The sequence below is a fragment of the Citrus sinensis genome, chromosome 9 (genome assembly GCF_022201045.2).
Source record: "Citrus sinensis cultivar Valencia sweet orange chromosome 9, DVS_A1.0, whole genome shotgun sequence".
NCBI classification, from domain to species: Eukaryota; Viridiplantae; Streptophyta; class Magnoliopsida; order Sapindales; family Rutaceae; genus Citrus; species Citrus sinensis.
The window spans coordinates 15,950,231-15,974,585 of NC_068564.1; the positions used below are offsets into that span (position 1 = coordinate 15,950,231).

The 24,355-nt window shown below is 30.4% G+C and overlaps 1 protein-coding gene and 1 pseudogene across 1 annotated transcript; both read right to left on the minus strand.

Moving 5' to 3' along the window:
• Positions 1–9,471: 9,471 nt before the first annotated feature.
• LOC102614696 (uncharacterized) lies at positions 9,472–12,991 on the minus strand. Its single transcript, XM_006492469.4, has 8 exons — positions 12,819–12,991; positions 12,648–12,710; positions 12,417–12,483; positions 12,205–12,305; positions 10,774–10,818; positions 10,369–10,689; positions 10,173–10,275; positions 9,472–9,793 (listed from the first exon to the last, which is right to left on the minus strand). Exons 1-8 carry the CDS (start codon positions 12,903–12,905, stop codon positions 9,711–9,713), a joined length of 870 nt encoding a protein of 289 aa, XP_006492532.2. The 5' UTR covers positions 12,906–12,991; the 3' UTR covers positions 9,472–9,710.
• LOC102614411 (60S ribosomal protein L31-like) lies at positions 11,141–12,305 on the minus strand (annotated as a pseudogene).
• Positions 12,992–24,355: the final 11,364 nt, after the last annotated feature.

Sequence of the window (24,355 nt, forward strand, 5' to 3'; positions counted from 1 at the left end):
AAAATCAAATGTAAGATTTGTAATTTCTTTTAAAGTTTGTAATAAATTTAAAGTTCTGTATGTTTAAATTTCTGTAATTTAATTTCCGCAATTTATTTTAAAGCATTTAAATTTCAGTAATTTAAATTTTTATGCATGCTTTGCAGACTGATTTGTATCAGATCTGCCGTATAAATTGTTACGTTCCTCAGAAGCAAAGAGACCGGATCTATGTCTTCTGTTGTATCTTCTCTTCTCCCTCCAACCATTCAGAGTATTATTTCTAAGATCCAGATCTAATACTATCTTTGAGCCTTTAGATCTGTTGCTAGGCTTGCTAAAGAAAACATTTTCTACTTAAAGATTGTAAAAATATTTAAAAAGGGTATATCGACTGGAAAACAGAACGTGCGAGATAGTGATCTGTTCTAAGTCAGATCTGGTCTCAAAGGCAGATTAAGTTCTGCATCGATCTGGTCACAATGCCATGTACCTATTAAAAATTGGTTATTTATTGCAATATTAAAGTTTAAATTTTAAATTATGTATATATATATCCAGTGCGATATATACAATAGGCTTTGATTTCTCATAGTATATTTTATTGGTTTACTAGCTTATAAAACTATATGGAAATGTTGAAAATTGGACTAAAGTTTGAAATATCATGTGATATATCACATTTGGCCTTAGATCAATGTATCAAGTGCCCATAAAATATGGTTTACTTTATTAGTCTACAAATTAGCTTTTATTAATATTTATATTACACATATCAATTCATAATACATTATAGTAATTACGACTATTTCCCACCTATTAATAAATAGGGGTAAATAGAAATACTGAATATGTGTGTATCTATTACTTCATATGTTTTAATAATTACAAGGAAAATCACCTCTACTAACCTTTTCTCATACCATTTTTATTACATTTTACCAATTGTCTTTTATAATAATATTTTGTAAAAGAAAGCTAAAATTGACTACTCAAAAATGTCTTTATATTTTTTTATTACATTTTACATTAAAGTTGTAGAACATTATAAATGCAAAGTTTAATTTTTAATAACATAACACTTCAATAAAATCAACATCTTAAGGGAGATGTATGATATAGAATGATATAGTATTTTAAATAGGCTACAAAATTAATAGGGAAAAGACCACCCACACCTCTAAATTTTACTTAAATTGTCATATATAACTCCTTAAATTAAAAAAATATAATATATTAAATAAGTATAAAATATTTTCAATACTAAAAAAATTATTTTAACATTATTTATTTTCCATATTCTTTTATTATTAGTTTGTCATATTCATTTTACTAATATTAAAATATATTTGACATACTACTAAAATTAAATAATTATACCTAACATTCACAATAATTTCACAATGATTTATAAATTTTAAATTATGTTTTTACAAAATCTTATTTAATTATGTCTACATTAATATCAATCTTAAAACCAATTTTTTAATTAATAGATTTTAGTTAATCCGTCAAGATAGACTAATAATAACTTAATATTTGCAAAATTTTCATTGTACACGTTATTTTATCAACTATACTTATTATAACATTTTATTTGTACCATATGATATTTATTTATTATTTTTATCTTATTACTATATTTATATTTATTTAGATTATTTTAATCAATCATTAAAAAAATTATTTGAATCAAAAGGTATAATAGTCATTTATGAAACTAAGAAAATATGTGTGATCATTTGTGAAACTAAAGGGATCTGTATGATTATTTAAGCAAACCTTAGGGGTGCGAGTGACTTTTTTCTAAATTAATATTAATTTAAAATTAACAAATTAATGTTTACCCGCAACCTGTAAGTTACCTGTTACATTTTAATTAATTATCTAATTATTTATTATATTAAATGAATGATTCAGATTAAAACTCTTACATCTAAGGGTCCATATTAATCCCACTATCAATGCTATAAAAATTCATACGGCATCACAGAGAAATCCATCAAGTAATTATGCATGATATTTATAAATAAAAAAAAATTTATTTAAAATTTAAATATGAGTAAAGATAGGATTTTTTTTTTCTTAAGAAAAATGCTAAACAGCCAAAAGAAAAAGGGAAAGACAGAAACAACAGTACATGCTGCGCTTTTATCTTTATTTTCTTTGTATATTTTCATTAAAACATACAAAATAATAAAAATTTTAGTAAAAGTCTAATTTTATCCCCCCTTTACAACTGACAGCCAACCAACCCCAAGATCTCTTATTAAAAAAAGAAAAAAAGCCCTGCACTAAGTGACGACAACAGAGATGCCAATGGCACCACCAACGAAGACCATTTATACCATAATGATTCCAAATAGATCAGAGAATTGAAATTTTATATTTTCAATTATTTGACAAAAAATCGATCAAGTATGAGTGGGAGAGAGTTAAATAGGGCCTGTGGCAATGACAGCATGGGCATGATGTCCTTGAATATAATTTCAATGAGAGTGAGATTATTAGCATCCTTATAATTTTTATTTACAATGCCTTTTCTATTGTGAGCTACTTTAGTTCTAAAAATATCCTTTCTTAATTTTTTAACCTCTTCTACACACCTCCAAATCTGAAAATATGATTTCTATGTACAAAATTTTGGATGATTATATCATATGCATTTAATTTAAAATATATATTTGAATTAATTAGAGTTAAAAGTGAACTCAAAATAGCTAATCTGTAACTTTTTTTCTTTTAAAGGATATGCAAGAAAATGGGAAAAAAATTATTCTTTTGAGTTTATTCAAGAAATCGATAATGGATGAGGAGTTTGGCGAGAGTATGAATATATTATTAAAATCACATTGATTAGAATGCAAAGTATTTGTTAGGGAACAAAAAAAAAAAAAAGTGAAAACTGTTGTTCATGTGATCATATGGGTGTACAGAATTAGAGAGAGAAGCTTATAGAAGCAGAAAATTAATTTATTTTATTATTTAATATAATTGTGATAAAGAAGGGGTTTGATACGAGTTATAAATGGGTGCCGGTGCCACTCTTTCAATAAAAATTAAAATTGTAAATATTTAAATAGCTATTTGACGAGGATTATGAAGGGGTGGCAATAGCCCAAACTTCCTGTTGGGCTTTGGGCCAGGACTTTCACGCAAAAATGAATGATTAATTTTTACACAGGAATCGACTATGAAACAGAAGAAAATTCGGAAATGTTGTAAACATTACGTGGTTGGCACCAAAATTTGACCCCACAGCCTAGCCTGGAAGCCATGGAAATCTGCAGTGCCATTTTGTCATCGTCAAAAACAGTGAAAGTGATACAAAGAATAAAAATAAGTTAACAAAGGAACAAAAGAGATAGCATGCCAGGGGAGCTGAATGAATGGCCACAAGTATCACTGAAGTGACAGGACAAAGAGCAAGTTGTGCACAGAACGTGAGAGCCACAGCCAGCGGAAAAAAGAAAAAAAGGAACTTATTCTGCTGAAATGGAAATCGACATGAAGAAATTTTGTTCTCTGTGTCTTCTGCTTTTAGCAGTATCCAGTGTTACAGCTGCTGCAAAGGAAAGTTATAAAAATGGAGAATGTGATGGTTCAATTGCAGAATGTGGTGAATTAGCAGCTGAAGAATTCTCAATGGAGTCAGAAACAAGTAAAAGAGTTCTTGCAGCAGCACACAAGTTCATTTCTCCCGGGGCCCTGCGGCGGGATGCGCCGGTATGTAATGGAGGAGCAAGGGGAGATCCGTACAGTAAAAGTTGCCTGCCTCCCCAATCAAATCGTTATCAAAGAGGTTGCGCCGCGTACAAAATGTGCAGAATGTGAGCAGCTGTTTTATGGGTTTCTTTTTTGTTATTCTTCTTTGGTTAGTAATAAATATTTGCTATAATGAAAATAAAATTGCTCAAAGTCCATGCGTAGATGTTTATTTGTGATGTTTGGTATCCACTTGTTCTACCATAAAATTATTATTTTTCTCAGGATAACTCGTGATTAAGGCAAAAAAAAACAAATTATGATTTTTTTTTTTTGGAAATTACATAAAGCTATGATTTTAAAACCGCAATTTATTGAAACTTACTTGTCTGGCCATGACATTGAGAACATGATATTCCATGATTTGTTGAATTTTTTAGGACATGTAATATATGAACTTTTTAATAACAAAAGCCTTTAAAAATATACTTTCAAATGGATTTGGTGTGTATGAATTGAAGAGATTGAGGTTAAAGAATGGGAGTAGTCATTTCAATTCTTTTTTCCTTTTTCTCTCGATCCTTTCCGTTCTAACAATTTTAGAGAGTGAGAAATATCAAAGAAATTTCTCATGCACTTCTGTAAATCAAATCCTTCATTTCTTGATGTTAATTTAGCAAAGTGGCAATAAAGGTAAATTAAAAGATTAAAAAAGGAAGGTCGAAGCCACTTGCAATCACTTCACTATACGTCGTTTAATTAGTGCTAAGAATTGAATTAGGAGACTAATCAAAATTGTTCAAGCATACTAAGATGTGATTTCAAATTTTGGGTGGTCTCCCCATTCTGCCTGAATATGGGTGGGGAAGTTTAATTCACCTAATTAGAACGTCTGCAAATGTCTTCATAATAATTATGTATGCTATACAAATTAAAGAAAATTCGTTTTAAAAGTTTAGTAGATGTTAAAAAGTTTTGTCATGTTATACAAATTAAAGAAATCTCATTTAAAAAGTTATGAAAAAGCTAAAATGTTTTGTCAAATCAAACACTTAAACGTGATAATTAAATATTTGTTCGATCAATTTTCTATCACTTGTCGCCTATGACCTACCACTCCACTGAGAAACATGAGTCGCTGCATGATTATTTTCAAGTGCGCGCAACACTCGTGACAAGCTCCCATTAGGAGAACTGTGCTATGAGGCCCACAATTCCCCATTAAAATTTGACCCGTGCTCAATCGTTTACCTGATCAACACTCTTATCTCTGTGTCCTCAAATTCTGTCCAATTCCAATCCCCTCCAAATGGTACAATATTAAAAGGCTACTGTCTTGCTGCTGCTACTCATGTAGCAAAAGTTGATAATGCAATCATCAATCATATTAACATAACTATTAGCTTCCACATTGGAATTATGAAACCGGGTAATTTTTAGTTTCCTCCCCTCAGTTTTTGACTTGTTGCACTTAGATGGTGAACATTCGTTTATTAGTGAAAAACTCCCTGCCGTCAGTTAATTTCGCGCTTGACTGTTAGTTGACATTAGAAAGACAAAAATGCCCGTGGTTAGATTTTCAATATATATTTTTTTCTTTCTTTCAAGCTTCCTATTTCTCTTTCTTCAAGTTCCGTGTACAGCTCTGTGTTAGAATCAAATCGAAACCTTTGTCATATGCAAACCAGTCCAGTGCCCAATCTTTATGTGAAGTAAAGGAACAATAGCCACCGCACCTTGTGTTTTGATCTGAGTTTTGTCAGCGTCTTATACCTTCGGATTGTTTTGGGGAAGCCAATTATAACAGGTCAGTGTCGAATTCAAGTCTTGTTTGGGTTCATTTGGAGTGCATTTATGCTGCCTTTACTAAAAAATGCATTCACTAAAAAATGTAGAATGCATTTTTTGATAATTGGTCGTGCCCGAGTATTTGTTGTGGGTTTATTTACAGTGAAGAAGCCTAATTTTTTTTTTTTGGGAGGGGGGAGGGGAAAGAAAAAGAAGTTGGTAAGTTTATTAAGCTGTGATTTTCCTGAAACTTAAATGACGATGGATTAAATGGGTTTGATGTTGGTGCTAAATCAGAGCTTGATTTCAACTTAGATGGGTTAAAAAATTGAATTTTTTATTCTTAGTTTTATTTTTATGTCTAGTGATGCTTCTGATGTATTTGAAGAGCACTACCTTCAAAATTGTTACACAAGTAGACTAATTGATGCCGAACTTTGCTGAGTTAAAGTGGGTTTAATGTTAGTTGATGATGATGCATGCAAACAATTTTAAGCTGCCTTTCACCTGAGACACCATGATGTGGAGTTTTCTATTTGATTTTCTTTTAATTTGCTTGATCTTGAAATTTTTGTGGAGTTTTCTATTTATTTATTTTTGCCTGTATTTGATAAAGATTCTGTGCACAGACATTGCTTATATATGTTGTGGATTGTGTCACAAGTGTTCATGGATGTGTAAGTTGTAGTTCCCAGCATCTTGAAAGTGGTATAGCTACAAAGATTGTCATGTGCCAGTCCAACGCCTGTGATAATGCTGAGATTTTAATTCCAATTCGCATTAGTTTTTTTTTTTAAATGTAGTCAGTAACCATTGGTATGTGTTTAATATCGTTTTTCATTTTGATTGTTTGTTTTTTTGCTTCTAGAAACCAAGATAGCTTACTCAAGAATGAAACCACTTGACCCATAGCATCCAGCAATGAAGCAGATCAACTAAAGCTGCATTGACAACCAAAGCATTGAAGCATAATCTAATCCCACCAACTGATATTTGAAGGGATTGATTTGATGATATAACACATTTTGATAGGCAAAAATAGAAAGGCGGATATATCATCTTCTTCTCAGACTATGTATAGGTTTGAGTTTTTCTTATTTTGATTTTTTTGTATATGAAAAATTCATGTTGCCAAAGACAAGTAATATCACAAGCTTGCTATTCCTGCAGATTGGACATGAGTTGCGAGGAGCCTATTGTGTGCAGCTATATTGCCTGCTTTGTGAATGTTGTTAATTATGGCTATAACTAATACTGCTTAAATTATTTGATACTGAAATGCAATATTTAGTTTTATATTCAATTTAAGCTTCACTTCTCAGTTGTGCTAAATTCAATTGAATTCATATTTGAGTGGAATATTATGTTTGTTAGTACTGTAGTTACGGCACTAGACCTGTGGTGGATTAAATTAAGCGATCGATTACTTTGGTGGCATTGAATCTTAATTTGTTTGTTTGTAGTGTGGCTACTGTTAAGTGCACACCACTGCAGTTTAGAACCTATTGGTTGCTGTTAGTTTTCATTAGTTTGCTTTTGTCTGATTCATCCAGCATTCTAGCATTCTATTGAAAGACTTCGGAAGGCAACAATTTAACGTTCATTTTTTTTCTTTTTATTTGGTTTTATTTGTAAATTTTAAATGTTAAATTAAGGGAAAATTATTGTATTATTTGTTTGATACAATTGCAAATAACATACATCATGAAGGTAGTTTCGTCAAATTTTGTAGCAGTGATTTGGAGCAGATGCTTTAATTAAGGTTTGAGGCATGTCAGGCATGCCAAAAGCTGTCAAGGGCAATATTGTATTTTAAATGTGAACTTACAGTCAAGCAGAAAAGTAACTGACGGCATGGGGGTTTTCACTAATAAACACATTTTCACTATCTATCTACAAATATGTCAAACCTCAGGGGAGGTATCTAAAAATTAACCTTATGAAACCAACCTAGCGCTAAGATGCATTTAATAATTACTTCATAGAGTAGGAAAAATAAGAGCCTAAAACCCAAACAAATTAGTGTGGTGAAGTGTGGTCCATGTTTTCAGAATGGGACTTCCACTATCACTTTATTAAAAAAAAAAAAAAAAAAAGGTAGTTCATCCCAACATACTCTATAAATTAAATGTTTTGCACATTCAAGTTACAAGTACGGAAGCTACTAAACTAATGGAATCACAGCTTACCAATATCTCTCTTCATTTCAGCTCGTGTTTGATCCTTGCCCTGCTGCTTTTCAACAAGGCTGCAACAGCAAGAAGCAGCAAGATAAGCAATGGTTCAATAGCAGAGTGCAGCGAGGAAATTGAGATGTTTATGGAGTCTGATATCAGCAGAAGGTTTCTTGAAGAAAGGAAGAAATATATAACACCAGGGGCTCTAAAACCGGACCAACCAGTTTGCAGCGTTGGCGGCAGAGGTGATGCTTATAGTAAAAGTGGGGGTTGTCTTCCTCCAAGATCTAACAGAGATACCCGAGGCTGCCCTGCATATTATCGTTGTAGGTCTGGCTCTTGAAAACTATTGCCGTTGGCTCGTTCTATGTTTTTCTTTTAATCTTTGGGCTGTGAAAGGACGCAATTACATGATATATCTTTGATCAGATATGATAAAAAGATCGAAGCTTTCTACTTTTAAGATATGATCCAAATGTTTTTGCTCTCATCACATCTGGATGTTTTCAGTCAAACCAGCTTCTGCAGCCATATCATTTTTCGCTCAAGAAATAAAATAAAATAAATATCCATGCGGAGTTGAGGCTTTCTTCCAGGGCTCTATTCAAAGACAAATTCTAGTTTTCTCATATAAACAATGAGAAAACTTAAATTACTCTACTTTTTCGCTTGATCCAAGACCACTCACTAAATACCTTAGAGCAACACTTAAATAACTCCGTTTTGAGAATTTTAACAATCTTTATGATGCGTTTAAGATTGAGGTTGGGCAGCTGTAGTTTAAAAGCTACAGCACTGAAGTGTTTAGTAAACACTAACTGTTGTAGCTTTTAAGCAATGTTAATATAATTTTTAACTTGTATAATATAAAATCTAATATATTTTTAATAATTTTATCAAAATTATTATTTAAAATTTACATTTACTATATATTATTAATTTTTATTTTATAATTACAGTTTTTTTTTTCACAGCAGCTGTAGCTTTTAAGCTACAACACTTCAATCCCAAACGTACCCTTAGACTGTCTCCACCCAAATAGTGTATATTTCATAAATGTCAAATGTGCATGCACACAACCATCTAGCAGCAGAGGTCCTTCAAAGATTCAAGCAGAAAAGTGAATCTTCTTATGACACATTTGACCAGTGTATCGATCCATCAGGACCCTCACTTGGTTCTTAGAGATTTCTTACTCTTTCAAGGAGGGAAGTCCAAAGTCCCAACGCCAACAAATAAAGGAGAACATGTTCCCTTGTAAATCATAGACCTCAATTTTTAAAATTTAAAGAACAAACAAAAGAGCGAGAGAGTGTGGCTATTACAACATTAATTTTAGATGAAATAATATGTAAATAAAATTGAATGAAGAATGATAAACATTGTTATACATCCTTGCAGACAAAAACATGGATGATGAGCAAGGGGGTTTACAACGTAAAATCCAAATGCAGTATTGCTTCTTTCCAAGTGTTTATGAGTAACAAACAGATTTATATCAGAGCTACAAGTACCGAGACAACGAGAAACAACGTGAAAGCTAGTAATATAAATACTCATGCTCAAGAAAGCTTGGGCATAAATACTAATAGATAAGTAACAATGCAATGGAAAATATACCTATTTTGTCGATGCAAACACATTCAGCAATTTCAGATATTGTGAGATATCATAAAGAAGTTAAATACAAATTACCAAATCATATAGTGCAAAATAAATCATAGTAGGCCCCATTGTTTAAAGCAAGTGCAATATTTACAACCATAATGCTTGTGCATTAGGCTGAAGTCCAGTTCACCATCATAAAAAAAAAAATGAAAACTGCAGTTCACAATGGAATATATAAAAAATATCATCGCTAGTTTAAGCATCAAGTACAATTTAAAAAAAAATAGTGACAAACAAAAAGGAAGACGCACGCTTTTATCAAACATGGAATTTTCTTGTTCGTTTGTTCCATATAGAGTAACATCTGTAGTATTTAACCCCTTGAACATGAGGCTAAGTGGCTACAACTCAACACAATTCCAGGTCACAATCCAAAACCTAAAAATTACAGCTCTACTTAACTGAAAGCTTCCATACCTCTCTGACATTAGAAGAACCATCCGCCACTTCAGCAACCAGGCACGCATCCATACTACCTGCAAGAGGAAGGAAAAAGAAGGCCAATTAACAAGATTTCACAACCCTTGTGTGTATCGCTGGATCTAATTATGCCATTTGAGACCATGCAGATCAGATAAAAAGTGCAGAATACTCTGTATATTTCCAGGAATTTCAACAGGTATTTACACTTATGTATGTCCAGACATGCATGCACACTTTGTCCGTGGAGGAAAATGAAAAATTTAACCAGATTCAAGAGCAAAGAAAGTTCTAGAAGATGCATGAATGTGCTGTTACTGTAAACTTTTACGGTCCTAAGCCATTTCAACCCAAGGGAGGAAATAAAACACCAATCATCATTAAAATGTGGTTCATTCTAGAATTTAAAATAACAAATTAGAAGAATTATCTCACTATCGTTCTCCACCATAGACAGGAATCGTCTTGTTCCACCACCTACACCAAAATAATGCTTCTTTGCTGCCAAGTACACAACTCCATGTGGACGGCTGATGCTCTACAAATTAATCACTTTTAGAAGTCAATAATTGATATTTGCAAAGAACAGAGAGAGGAAACAATAAGAAACCGATATTTTATGATGAAATACCTTCTTTATAAGTCCATAAAGACTTTGGTGAGCAGAAACTGAGTAAATTGTCTCCGCCATCAAAATGATATCATAGCCAGAAGTTGGACCGTCCCCTGGGTGACAGTTTAGATCCTTTTCATCATACTTTACACAGGGAAGGAGTTGATGGATCTGACTCCAGTCACCAGCCAAAAAACGCACTTCTGCCCCAGACTGACAATTTGTTTCAATTGTTGCTGCAGGCTGAAGCTTTTTGGGCACATTGGCAATTACATTGGGGATTGTCAGATATCTTAAGACTTCAGCATTAAAATCCTGGAAATGTATGACGGCAGCACCCTAATGCAAGGCGGGGGAAAAACAAGCTTAATGAACCGGAAGATTTTAAAGCATCTAGTTGTCAACAATACAATACAAACTAACCTCAAGGCAAGCAAAGATCCCAGGAAGACCATGACCACATCCCAACTGGAAACAATTACATAAAAACCAGACAAATTATCAAATCAAAGACATATGTATCAGTATACATTGAAAGCCTTGTGCACGGAATTAACAGAAACAAAGATTTTATTGTCGGATTCATTAAGCAAGGAGAAATTCAGAAATTAGTCATAATTGTCCCAATGCATACTGAGGTTAACAATAAAATTAATCTGGCACAAATTGAAGTCAACAATAACATTAGCCATAAATTGGTACCTTAAACTCTTTTACTGGCTATTTAATGACCAAATTATAATCAATTTTTAATACGTAGATTCCAATTGAACCAGGTAATAAATCCATGGACAGAAATAGATGACCTTATATTCTAATATTTATTGAAGCCACGATAACACTCTAAAAAGCAACTCCATTCAAAACAACACAGAAAATTTAAAAAGATGGAAAAAAACACTGGTCTTCCTCAAAGCACTTAATAGCATGCCAAAACTATCATGTAAACCTATCCTGCCCAGCCAAGGATTTTCCTCGAACAGTGTTAAATTTTAATCCTCCTCTTCAATGACCTTGGTGCCAAGCCACCTCAGTCCTTCCGCTGGGATTTCTGCAACAGCTACAAAGGAGTACGCTCTTCCTTAGCATCTTCATCATTGTTCCTCCTGCGAAACGAACAATGTGAAACCTAACCCTCCTTGGAACACTTCAGATCCCCCTGCTCCAGAGTTGGTTGTTCAATTTCACATCAACCCTAGCATCCTTAATCCCCATAGCTTTCTCTGCAAATTTCCTGCTTCCCATAATGACTTTGGAGCTTTCTTCTTGAATGTACAGTCATGTAGATGCTTGTGAAGGTTGATGGTGAACTCTCTGGTCACCACCTCCTCCTTTCGTCCCTTTGTCTTCTCCACCATTTTCTCTCTCTTTCTCTTTATCTTTAAGGGTTCAAAAAATGCAGGAAATTGAGAGGGGGATGAAAGAGGGGACGAGGGTTCAATAAAATGATGAAGTGTAAAACTCAAAACCCTCAAACAGAAGACCTTACATCTTTATGAATTTAGTAGGCAAAACAGACTGCAGAATCACCCATTACAGATGATTGCTTACCCCCCCCCCCCTCTCAAAAAAAATCTACTTTTGTGCTTATTCGAAGAAAACTAATGAATTGTATTCTAACTTTTGCTGGAAACCGTCACTAAAATAATAAAATCCAAGTCAATAAATATGTGTAAAATTAGAATAATTAATATGCCCATTCTTCAATATGTTGTTATCATAAAGAGTTTCAGTTTTGCCTACGAGTCTCAAGTCCTAGTATATGTAAACTAACAGTCACGATCAACATGCCCAAACATAAAAAATAAAACGATGAAGTAAACAGTACAAAATCACCTGAAACTATGAGCCCACCTCTAAAACACGCTTTCCTGAAAATGATATATTACCGTTCTGAACATCCAAGCGCAGAGCTTTAACAAGATCGATCGAACCTTCCCACAACTTCAGTCCCCCTATCCCCAAAATCACATACATACACAAATGTGCACAATCAAGCAAACAACAAAAGTAGAAAAAAATAAAAAAAGAAAGTGCAAAAACAATTAAGGCTGTAGTATGTGCACCTTCATATACTCCAGGAACTAAGTCAGAGTTAGGCAATCCTAAAACTTCTTTAGTACTCACCCGACCCTAAAAGAAAAATGTAAAACAGAACTTAGCCATTTTCCTTACAAGAAAACATGATGAAGTTTCACTTGTGTAAGCTTAACATTTTATCAGGCATTACAAGAAAAATCCCATATGAATTCTAAAAAGGGTAGCGTACAACAATTATTGAAAAGGGTGACACAGACCTTGAGCAAAGTGAGTTCACCTAAATTGACTGGCTCCAGAGTGAAGTTGAGAGACGGTGAAACCTACTTAGCATCAAAACCAATCAATAATAACGATAATAATAATGAAGTATGAAATAGCTAGCCAAGATAAATAAAACGGAGAAAGAGTGGCAGTATAGAAATTAAAACCTCAGAAGGAAGCACTTCAAGGGAAGGAGGAGGAGGAGGGACAGGAGTTTCATCCTCTTTAGAATCAAGAAACGATAAACCAAACATTTTCTTCTGCAAGCGCCTGCTACTGCCAGTAGCTGCAGAACCAAACGTAACTGCGATTTATTTGTTGTTCGGGTTTTGTTCTTGGGACAAGGAAATCAAGTGCTGGGCTTTGGGCTTCGGGCTTCAATGGGTATTATACACGAATAATGATATTTTGAGCCTTCAAGGTATCATCTATTTTTTAATTTATTTTATTACCTACCACAATTATCTGTATTGAAACAAAATATTATTATTTTATTTTATTATCTTTCTATCTCCCTTTCACCCTACCATAACTTTATAAATATCACCTCACTCCTTCATCAACAAGAAGCACATCATCAACACCACCACTAGCAGCACCTGTTGAAAAAATAGCATATTGAATTCTTATTTTAAAATATAATTTTAAGTGGACCTACTTTGTTTAAGTAAAAGATTATAAAAGTATCTCAAAAAAAATCTTTAAATAAAACTTTATTGCATATGTGAAGAATTATATCAACATTTAAAACTTTAAAAGATACTTTAATTAAGATTTTTCAAATAAGAAATAATTTTCTCTCTCTTCGGTTTTGTAGAGTTACTTTCTCCCTCTTCAATTTATATTTTATTACTTTTTATTGGAGAGAGAGAAGTGTTTTAATTACCATTTATTTTTCTTTTAAAAAATATTTATTTGATTAAAATAATATTAACTTATTTCTATTTGAATAGCCTTTTAGAGAATAATATATTTTTTCACTTTCTTATTTGCCACATAAGTCAACAAATAAATATTTGAAGAATAAAATTAATAGAGCCTTTTGAAAATGGTCTAAGTGATTTAGACACTCTTTCAAAAGTATATTGATGTATTTTATACCCCAAATGATACTAAGTTGAATGAGAAATTGACTCTTAGTGCAAGTTTGGTTGAAAAAAAATAGGAAAAGAGAAGAGGAATAGAAAGGAGAGAGATGGAGACAAAATGAGAGAAAAAAATAGTTAATATCGATTTCATTATTTGATTTGATATAGAATTACTTATTATTCTCTTATTTCTTTTTCCTTTCCTCATTTTCTCTCATCTTACTTTCTTTCATGTCTGCTAATCAACATGTCATTAAAATACACCCACTGACTGCATTGAATAATAGTGGAGTTACAATGTAACAGTTTGTTGAGTTCAGATTTAATTAATTGATCAATTCCATGATTTAGTTTTTTTAATTTATAATTAAATTCAAAATATATTTTAAGATTGTAATTGTCAATTAAATTTAGGTTATAATAAGAAATTAAAATAGGAATTTAATACATGATTAATGAGAATGCAATTACACTTTTGAATTTTAATTAAAAAAAATCAATTTAAAGAATTAATGAGCGGTGGTTATGCTTTCAGTTAAATACTAAAAGTGCTCCATGAGAAATTACATGCAGCAATTAAAGAATTTTTTTTGTCAAATTTGAGGATAAAAATGCCCCTCATAAAATCCTATAAATTGGCACCTTGTCTTCTTCACTTATAGAGAATATAGATGTGAGGAAAATGATGAGAATAGAAGGGAATATAGATACAAAAATAAGGGTAGATAATCTTCAATTCCTCTATTGTCACATTTGTCTTTTGATAGAGTTTGAGCACAATGGAAATTCACCATAAATAGAATGGTTGTGTGCCATAGTTATTTGATCTGTTGTATCTTGGTAGATAGACCCCATAAAAATCCTAAAGAGCCACGGTAGGGGGCATAATTGTCTTAAGGAGACAGTGGTATACACAGGCCTCAAGTCTTTTCCTTACCTTTCTCCTTGATTTTATTATTATTTTGTAATAATTTTATATTTTGTATCAGCTATACGCTTAATTGTTCTCATGTGTATTTGTAGTTTCTTGATCTGCAATTTGTATTTCGAACATTTTCCTCGTATTGTTGTGATTTTTCTCAACATCAATGCCTATCTTCTTCACCATCAGTCTATCACCTTTACCAACATCTGATAAGTTTAAATATTGGATTTTGTTAAGTTTTATTAACAAGTGATGAGTTTTATTGTTATTAGTGATATTGATTTTAATTTTGTGTGAGAATCTAAGGGTGCGTTCAATTTTGTTTGTGAAAACATGTTTTCTTAAATTAAAAATAAGAATGAAAATGCTACTTTGCAATTGCTGAATTTTGGTTTTAGGTGCATGTCTAGTATCATTTTATGTACCTTGTATCATAAAATGAAAATTGTAATATGTGTTTGACAGACATAATTGAAAATGATAAAACAATAAGTTTGTATGCGATAGTACTATTTTCAAAAATATTTTTTACTAAACATTTAAGTCAGACCTATTAAGTTAATTATTTATAGAGTTGGCATCTTATGACAAGTCTAGTTAAATTGGAATTTTAATTATTGCATATCTTGTAATAGGGATTAATTTATTAATTCCCTAATTTAGTGAGATTCTAATTTATTAGGAATATTTGTTTCCTAATTTAATTAGATGTCTAATTTAACAAGTCAATAAATAATGAGATTCTATAATTGACGCATAAAATCTATTTAGAGCAAGAACTTGGTTTAGACATGAAATTTATTAAATGCTCTAAATATTTCTTGAGAGACAAGTAAGGTAAGAAGATTAGATTTATTCTTATTCAAATTCGTAGGAATTATAAGAGAAAAGAAAATTTTATTTGAAAAGAATCCAAATATTTTAAGACTTGCTATTTTTATGAAACCCTAGTGCTTATATAAAGAGAGATATTTCACAATTGAGGTATTTTTGTGAAACCCTTAATGATCGGGTAGCGATTATTTAAGAGAAGCAGATTCAGTCTAAGGTTGAGTAAACTGTATGGTGATAAATTGTAAGTGAGGGTCTTAAGTTTAGTAAATCCATAGATTGTAACATCTCAACTTAGTGAATTGCTTTTCATCTGGGCATAGCCTCGTGGATGTAGGATTGATTAATTTGAACCACGTAAAAATCTCCGTGTCATTTATTTTTTGCAATTTATTGTGTTTTTTGGAAAATTAATAATTTTTTATGCGGATGAACAATAACAATAAACAATATTTTTGAAAATTAATTAAGTTGTTAATTCGAGAGTTTTAATTGCCTACATCTATTTTTAATATATCTAAATTCCTTTCAATACCTATAGTTAAAAAGTAATATTTAAAAAAATACCACAAACTTTAATTATCTAATCTCCCTTGAATGGACTAATAATTCATTAAAAAAATTAAACTAGGTATTAAATTATATAAATAGATAAACAAACATACCATAAATTAGTACTAGCATTAGTATGAAAAAGTTTATAATTATTATTACACTATAATTAACAAAAATATTATAGCACTTATGATTTAATCAAAATTATTAAATTACATAATAGACATCATGAATTATGAGTGTAATAATGCCGCATAGAAATTGTAACTCTATCTCTTGTAGCATTCAAATTCTGCAACATTTGCTGAAGATAAATCAATATTAGTAAATGATCTACTAATATCTCCTTGTTCATCAGTAATCATATCTTGCATGTCAAATTTATCAAGCATCCTATCACTTACAATTTCTTAACGAATAAAATTATGTAAAACACGTGTTTAGTATGACAACATGTAACAAAAGTTGTGGTGGTGTTGGATATCTCCCCTACGATTTGATAGTACTCTAACCATTTTTTACAATATGGCTTCACTAGAGGAACTCTTTGTGGGGGGAAAAAAGAAGTATGTAAATCCAACAAAAACATTTTATTTTCACATGAAACTATATAATATACTTGAGTGAAGATTTTACCTAAATATATTCAGTCCAAACAACTTTTGATGTTGTGACCGTATTTGCACTAAAATCCTAACCAAACCCAATATGAGCTATTAACCCATAAAAATCTCGATGTTTTTTTTTTTTTTTTTGTTAACGTAATCCATTAAACTTGGACTTATATTTGTCTATATTGAGTCTTTTTTGAAATTGTTCAAATAACTAATTACTTATGGTGTGTTTACTTGTGGGTTTGGGGAATGAGAATAAAGGAATGGTAATGAAACCTATGTTTACTTGGCAAAATGTAATTTGAGAATGAGAATAAAATGTGTGGGTCCCACATAATTTGGGAATAAGGAATGGGAATCTCATTCCCATGGGAGGTTGGGAATGAAAATGTGGAAATGAGAATGAAACATAAATTTACTTTTCTATCCTTCTAATTTTTCCATATTTTTTAAATTACCCTTATTCAAATCACAAATAATTTTATTATTTTAAATGTCATTAATAATAATAATAATATTATTATTATTATTACATTTTATTAACTTTATTATTTTAGTTATTATTATTATTATTTTCATTAATATTATCATTATTAACAATAAAAATAAAAATAATTAATAAAAATAATTAATTTATCATTATTAACAATATTATCCTTATTGTTGTTATTATTATTTTTAATTTTATTATTATTATTAAATTTTATTAACTTTACTATTTTAGTTATTATTAATTATTGTTATTATTATTTTTATTAATATTATCATTATTAATATTTATTATCATTATTAATAATAACAATAATTAATAATACTAAAATAATAAAGTTAATAAAATTTAATTTTAATAATAATAATAATAAATGTTAATAATGGTAATATTAATAAAAATAGTAATAACAATAATTAATAATAAATAAAATAATAAAGTTAATAATAATAATAATAAATGTTAATAATGATAATATTAATAAAAATAATATTAACAATAATTAATAGTAACTAAAATAATAAAGTTAATAATAATAATAAGAATAATAAATGTTAATAATGATAATATTAATAAAAATAATATTAACAGTAATTAATAATAACTAAAATAATAAAGTTAATAAAATATAATAATAATAATAATAAATGTTAATAATGATAACATTAATAAAAATAATAATAACAATAATTAATAATAACTAAAATAATAAAGTTAATAAAATATAATAATAATAAATGTTAATAATGATAATATTAATAAAATAATAATAACAATAATTAATCATAACTAAAATAATAAAGTTAATAAAATTTAATAATAATAATTAATCATAACTAAAATAATAAAGTTAATAAAATTTAATAATAATAATAATAATAAATGTTAATAATGATAATATTAATAAAAATAATATTAACAACAAAAACAATAATGATAATATTGTTAATAATGATAAATTAATTATTAATACTATGGGTATTGTGGTAAATTGATTCTCATTCTTATTTATTTTGTTAAGTAAACACATTAATGACATTTTAGCATATTCTCATTCTCATTTATTTTGCTAAGTAAACATTAAAATCACATTCTCATTCCAACATATTCCCATTCCTAACCCATTCCCATTCCACCACATTCTCATTCCCATGAAATAAACGCACCATTATAGTTGTCCAAATTCTCATAATGAAAGATGATGTTCTAAATCACTTTTTTTAATATGGTCATGGACTGAACGAAAAAGGTGGCTTCAGTCCTTGTAGACCAATCAACTTTATCCTTACAATCAACATCTATTGGATCCATTTCTTGCTATTAAAAAAATTGAAAAGAAATTATATATGAAATATTTAACAAGTATCAAGAAATAACATATATGAAATACTATTATATGTTGTACTGATTACAACTACACCAAGCCTAACAATCGTAACATGCTCAATATCATCTAAGTGATAATCCAAACTGAACACGTTCTATTCTTATATTGCAATGTTATTAGTAGACATAAAATGCAAGATTACTATAGCAACCTAAACAATGAAGATATGGAATTAATCAAATTAAGAAACTGTTACTCTATAATATAAAAACTATCATCCTAAGCGTATATAAGCTGAAATTTTTTCTTCTAAATAATTCAAAAAAACAAAGAATAAAACTATTGCATTACATGGCCTCGCAAACAGTGCATACCAAACAACACAACCAACAAGGCATTTGGCCATTAATAGCAGCCATGCGGATCATTAAGAAATGGTGGCTCAACAATTATGAGGAAAAAATTGTATGAAAAATAAAACAAGATTAAAAAGAAAAAAAAAAAACGCAATGAGATAAGAGAGAATGTTAGGCTAAGACAAAAAAAAAAAAGAATGTTAGGCTAAGACAAAAAAAAAAAAAAAAAGAGAAGAAAAATTAATCTAATTCTGTTGTGAGTGGAAAGTTGAAGAAATTGATGGGATGAAGAAACTTGGAAGACAAAGAAAATATAATAAGATGAAATTGAGAGAGGAAGAATGTAACACCCAATTCCATTAATAAGGTATTACAGTGGAATTGAAGTGATGAAATAACATATCTTTAAATAAATATCATCCCAAAGGAAGTTAAAATATTCATAACTTTGTTAATGTAACATTATTCCTCAAAAGAATCCGAGCTCTTATTCTTCCTCCTAAGACCATAAGCTCAAATCATCTAACTCTATCTGCAAAAATATGGTAATAAGGAGTAAGCCATCAACTCAAGAATTAAATTAATGCACAATACTATAAACCATTAAAATATAATTGATTGAATTTTTTAGATATGCATAATAATAAGGGAAATTTATCTTTGCAAATCATCATTCAGCAAAAATAAATCAAAACATCATAAAGTCATTTAAATCTTTTAAACATAACATAATTAGCTCATGCCACATAGTATCATCTATAGACCCGGTGACATGACTATATAACATCATTCAAGGTACTATACCCTGCGGGAATCATTAACATTAACATCATATATGCACAAAATCTGGCTAGCCTTCTATAACATAACATAACATAACATAACACCACTACGGAACCATCCTTGAACCTTTAATCATTTGTAAGCTTCTGTAAATTATACTTAAATAATTGATAATTATTTCGAAGTATTTGACTTAAAACAATTTAATAAAGGTTTTCATTTTAAAGACAATTTATAACACAAGTATTTAATAAATAAATTTTATTATAAATAATTTTAAAGAATGATTTTACTTAACAAAATATTAAAATAGACTTAAACAAATCAATTTTAAATATTTTTCATTCAACGTAATACATACCTCAAATTAAAAGTAATTTAATAGTGAAATACATGTACCATGCATAAATCTACTTACCTCGATCCTTAACAACAAAAAGAATGGTAACCTCAACCACGAGCTCACTTTAGTCCTAAAACATCAAGGCACATTCTTATCAATATTATTGCTGATTCTTACCTTGATATAAATCCAACAAAATCAAGCTTAGTAATAAGCACTAAACCATCAAAGCTAGTCTAAACCTGACCATCCTATACAAGCTGATTTTTACCAAGCTAATCATATGTCAGAAAATTATAAAAAAATTAAATAAAACCATAAAAATGTGTAGCATTTCATATGAAAATTCAAAAAATGAATAAAAGTCAGAAATATCTTACAAAAAGAATTTTACATGCAAATATCCACACTGTCTAGCAATGTTAAAAACAGAGATAGATGAATTAGAAAATTCGTAAAATATTTAATAAAACTCAAAAAATTTACACCACTTGAATAATAGAAACATCAGAAAACAATATATCAAATTTCTAAAATTTTTGAAGATGTAAAACTATTTTAAACGAATTTATATTAAGAGACTAGCAAACCTGTCCAGAAACTTTCAAGTTTGTGTTTTGCATTTTAAAAATTCACAACTTAATATTAACTCAATAAAAATTACTCAAATAAACTTTAAATGATAGAGAACTCATAATATTATAGGAATATAATTTTTATAGGTCATTCTAAAGCCTTTTACCAACCTAAAATAATTTTATCATTAGCCATCGCAATTTTAAAAAGCAGTCTCTAGAATTGCAGCAGCCCAACATAACAATTTTTATTAACTTCTATACTCAACCAAAAATTATGAAATTAAACATGCAGTAATTAAACATAATGAGTATTAGAGAAGAAAATCAAAATAATTTTCAGAGATCATTTGGATAGTCAGAAAAATTAGCAAAGTCAGACATGCTACTGAAAATCAGAATTTTCCAGCACCACTGTTCCAAATTCAAAAATTCATAACAAATCCATCATTGAAAACCTTAGGATGCCTAATTTCATGGAAAGTTTCGTGCAGAAATCAAATAAAAAATAAAGGAAAAGAACAATAATCAGAACACACTGCTCATGTCTCATAATGCCTTGCTAGTCATTCATGATAAAGAGAACAATGCATGCATTCATTATCAAACACATAAGATCGTATTATAGAGCATGTGTTAAAGAAGGATAAATACCTCAACATTTCTTTCAAACGTGCATGAAAGAAAACCCTAGAATTCTTTGCTTTTATACATTTATTTAATTAAAGAGTTTTAAATCGTGGGGAGATCAGAAGAGTTTAAGTTTTATAAAAACACTTACTTTTATATATATATACACACACACATATATATACGCAAGATAAAGATAGATAATCCCTTATAAATCTTTTTAAAAAAGTAAATAAAAAGAATATATGTTATCTCAATAATGCTAATTAAAATAAATTCACACAAACAAAAGATCATATTAAATTCAAACAAATAAAGAACCGTGTTACAAAGAATTTTGGACAAATGATTCCTATAAATTGTTTCGGATAAAGGGAGATTATGTTCAAATAAGAAAAAGTAGAGAAAAGTTAGGATTGGAAAATATGAAGTGAGTATTTTACAATTCATTTTATAATTAGTTTTATAAAATACTGAAAATATGTCTAACTTGTTTTATAATTTAGAACGGTAAGGTAAAGTTTGTATTCTATGTTTTGTACTTTGTTTTTATGACACATGCTACTGAATGGTTATTGCACTTGTACTTTGCAAGCAAAAAGAAAATCAACTGGCCTAAAATGATACCGAACATTTTCTAAGATTTTGTTTAATTTTAATTTGAGATTTGATTAGGAGTTAATATTTTGTTCAAATATTAAATTAGAGAGAGAGAGAGAGAGAGAGAGATTTGAGAGTTGATCTATTCAAAATTTGAGAGAGAAGAAAAAATATTTATTTTTTTAATTCTTTTTTATTTTTCAATAAGTTAATAATGGAATAAATAGTATTAATTAAAAAAAATGATGAGATAAATTGAAGAAGTCAAATATCACCATTATTTATATGTAGGGATAGCAAATGGACTATGATTGGCCTGATCATGCATTTTTAGGCTAGGTTATTTTAAAATCAAAATTTAAAGAGTGGCAATAGAAAATGTTCTTGTTATGATTCTATCAACGTATTGAACCTGAAAGAACAAATTAAAGAAACGAATCAAGAGAGAAGCATAAGAAAACTTAAGCAGAACACAGTTTCAAGTACACAACTTGATGAAGGAAAAAACTGCTCTTATATTGATCTCAATAATCGAAATACAAGCTAATCACCAAGAAGGAATTACAAGGATCACTAAGAATCAAATAGCTAGCAAAATGACCAAGAAAGGAAGAAGATATCGATTTGATATCAGAGGCTTGACAAATGTGCTTTTTATTCTGGTATTTCTGGAAAAGCTATAACGAACCCTTTAACGAATTCTGCCACGTCAGCTTTTATTTTCAACCAGACCCCTTTAGCTGAAGTCGAACTATACTCTGCCCCAGAACTTCTTCAAGTCTTGCATTTAAACCCAACGAACCAGCAACTTATTTCCTCACATTCTCCACTTTGCACTCGATTTAGCTGATCATCTCAATTAAGAAACATAAAAAAAACCTTCAATACACACAGTTTAGGAACTAGAGCTGCTGCCGACACCAATTAAGTCTACACATAACTTAAATTTGGTTGTTGGCAGCACTTTGGTTAACATATCAGCAGGGTTGATATCTTTATGTATCTTGATCACTGCAACTGACCCTTTTGCAACCTCATCTATGATAAAGTGCAACTTCACATCAATGTGTTTTGTTCTCTCATGATAAACCTGGTTTTTGATGAGCTGAATAGCACTCTGATTGTCACAAAAAATTTCATTGTTCTTTGTTTCAACCAGAGTTCATTTAGCAACCCTTTCAACCACATTGATTCTATCACTGTCTTTGTTGCAGCAACAAATTCTGCCTCAGTAGATGACAAAGCTACTATGTGCTGCAGAGTAGCTTTCCAACTTATGAGATAGTTATCCAACATAAACAGATATCCTGAGATAGATTTTCTTATGTTCAAGTCACCTGCAAAATCAGAGTCAACATACCCTCTGACTTCACAAACCTCATGCTTGGATTTACCATACATCAGACCATGATCTAAGGTGTCCTTCAAGTACTTCATGACCCATTTCACAGTATCCCAGTGAAGCTTACCAAGGTTACTCATAAATCTGCTCACAACACTTACTGCATAAGCTATGTCTGCTCTGGTGCAAACCATTGCATACATCAAGCTTCCTACAGCCCGTGAGTATAGTATATCAGCCATCTGTACCTCCTCAGCATCTGATGTTGGAGACATGTCATCAGAGAGTTTAAATTGAGCTCCTAGAGGTGTCAGTACTGGTTTTGAGTCCATCATCTGAAATCTTTCCAGACTTTGCTGATATACCTTGATTGACTTAGAAATAAGGTACCAACAGCTCTATCTCTAACAATGTCTATACCAAGAATCCTCTTGGCACTGCCAAGATCTTTCATTTCAAATTCCCCCTTTAGCAGATTCTTGAGCTTTTCAATATCACTAAGATTTTTACCAGTAATGAGTATGTCATCAACATACAATACGAGATTCACAGCTCCACTTCAGTTTATAATCTCATGATAGACACAACTATCATATTTGCTCCTGTGATATCCATTGGAGATCATAAACTGGTCAAATCTCCTATATTATTGCCTAGGCTGTTTCAAGCCATAAAGGGACTTCTGTAGAAGGCACACATAATCCCCATGTCACTTTTCTTGAAAACCTTCGGGCTGAGATATTAGTATCTTTTTTTCAAGGTTGCCATGTATGAAGGCAGTCTTTACATCCATTTGTTCAAGCTCTAGATTAAACAAGCCACCATAGCAAGCAGGATTCTGATTGAGTTGTGTTTTACCACTGGTGAGAAGAGTTCATTGAAATTAATCCCCTCCTTTTGTGTGAACCCTCTTGCCACCAGTCTTGCCTTATATCTTGAGTCTTCAACACCTGGAATGCCCTCCTTTCTCTTAAATAACCATTTGCAGATGACAATCTTCCTATTCCCAGGATTTGGAACCAAGGTCCAAGTCTGATTCCTCACCAGAGAATCCATCTTCTCCCTTATAACTTTAATCCAGTTTCTGCTGTTCTTGCTATTCATTGCTTCTCTATAGCTGTTAGGCTCTTCAATTGCAACATCTTCTGCACTCATCAAGGCATATGCAACCATATCTGCATATGCATATCTTGTTGGGGGTCTGGTATGTCTTCTTTCTCTATCTCTAGCTAACTGATATTGTTG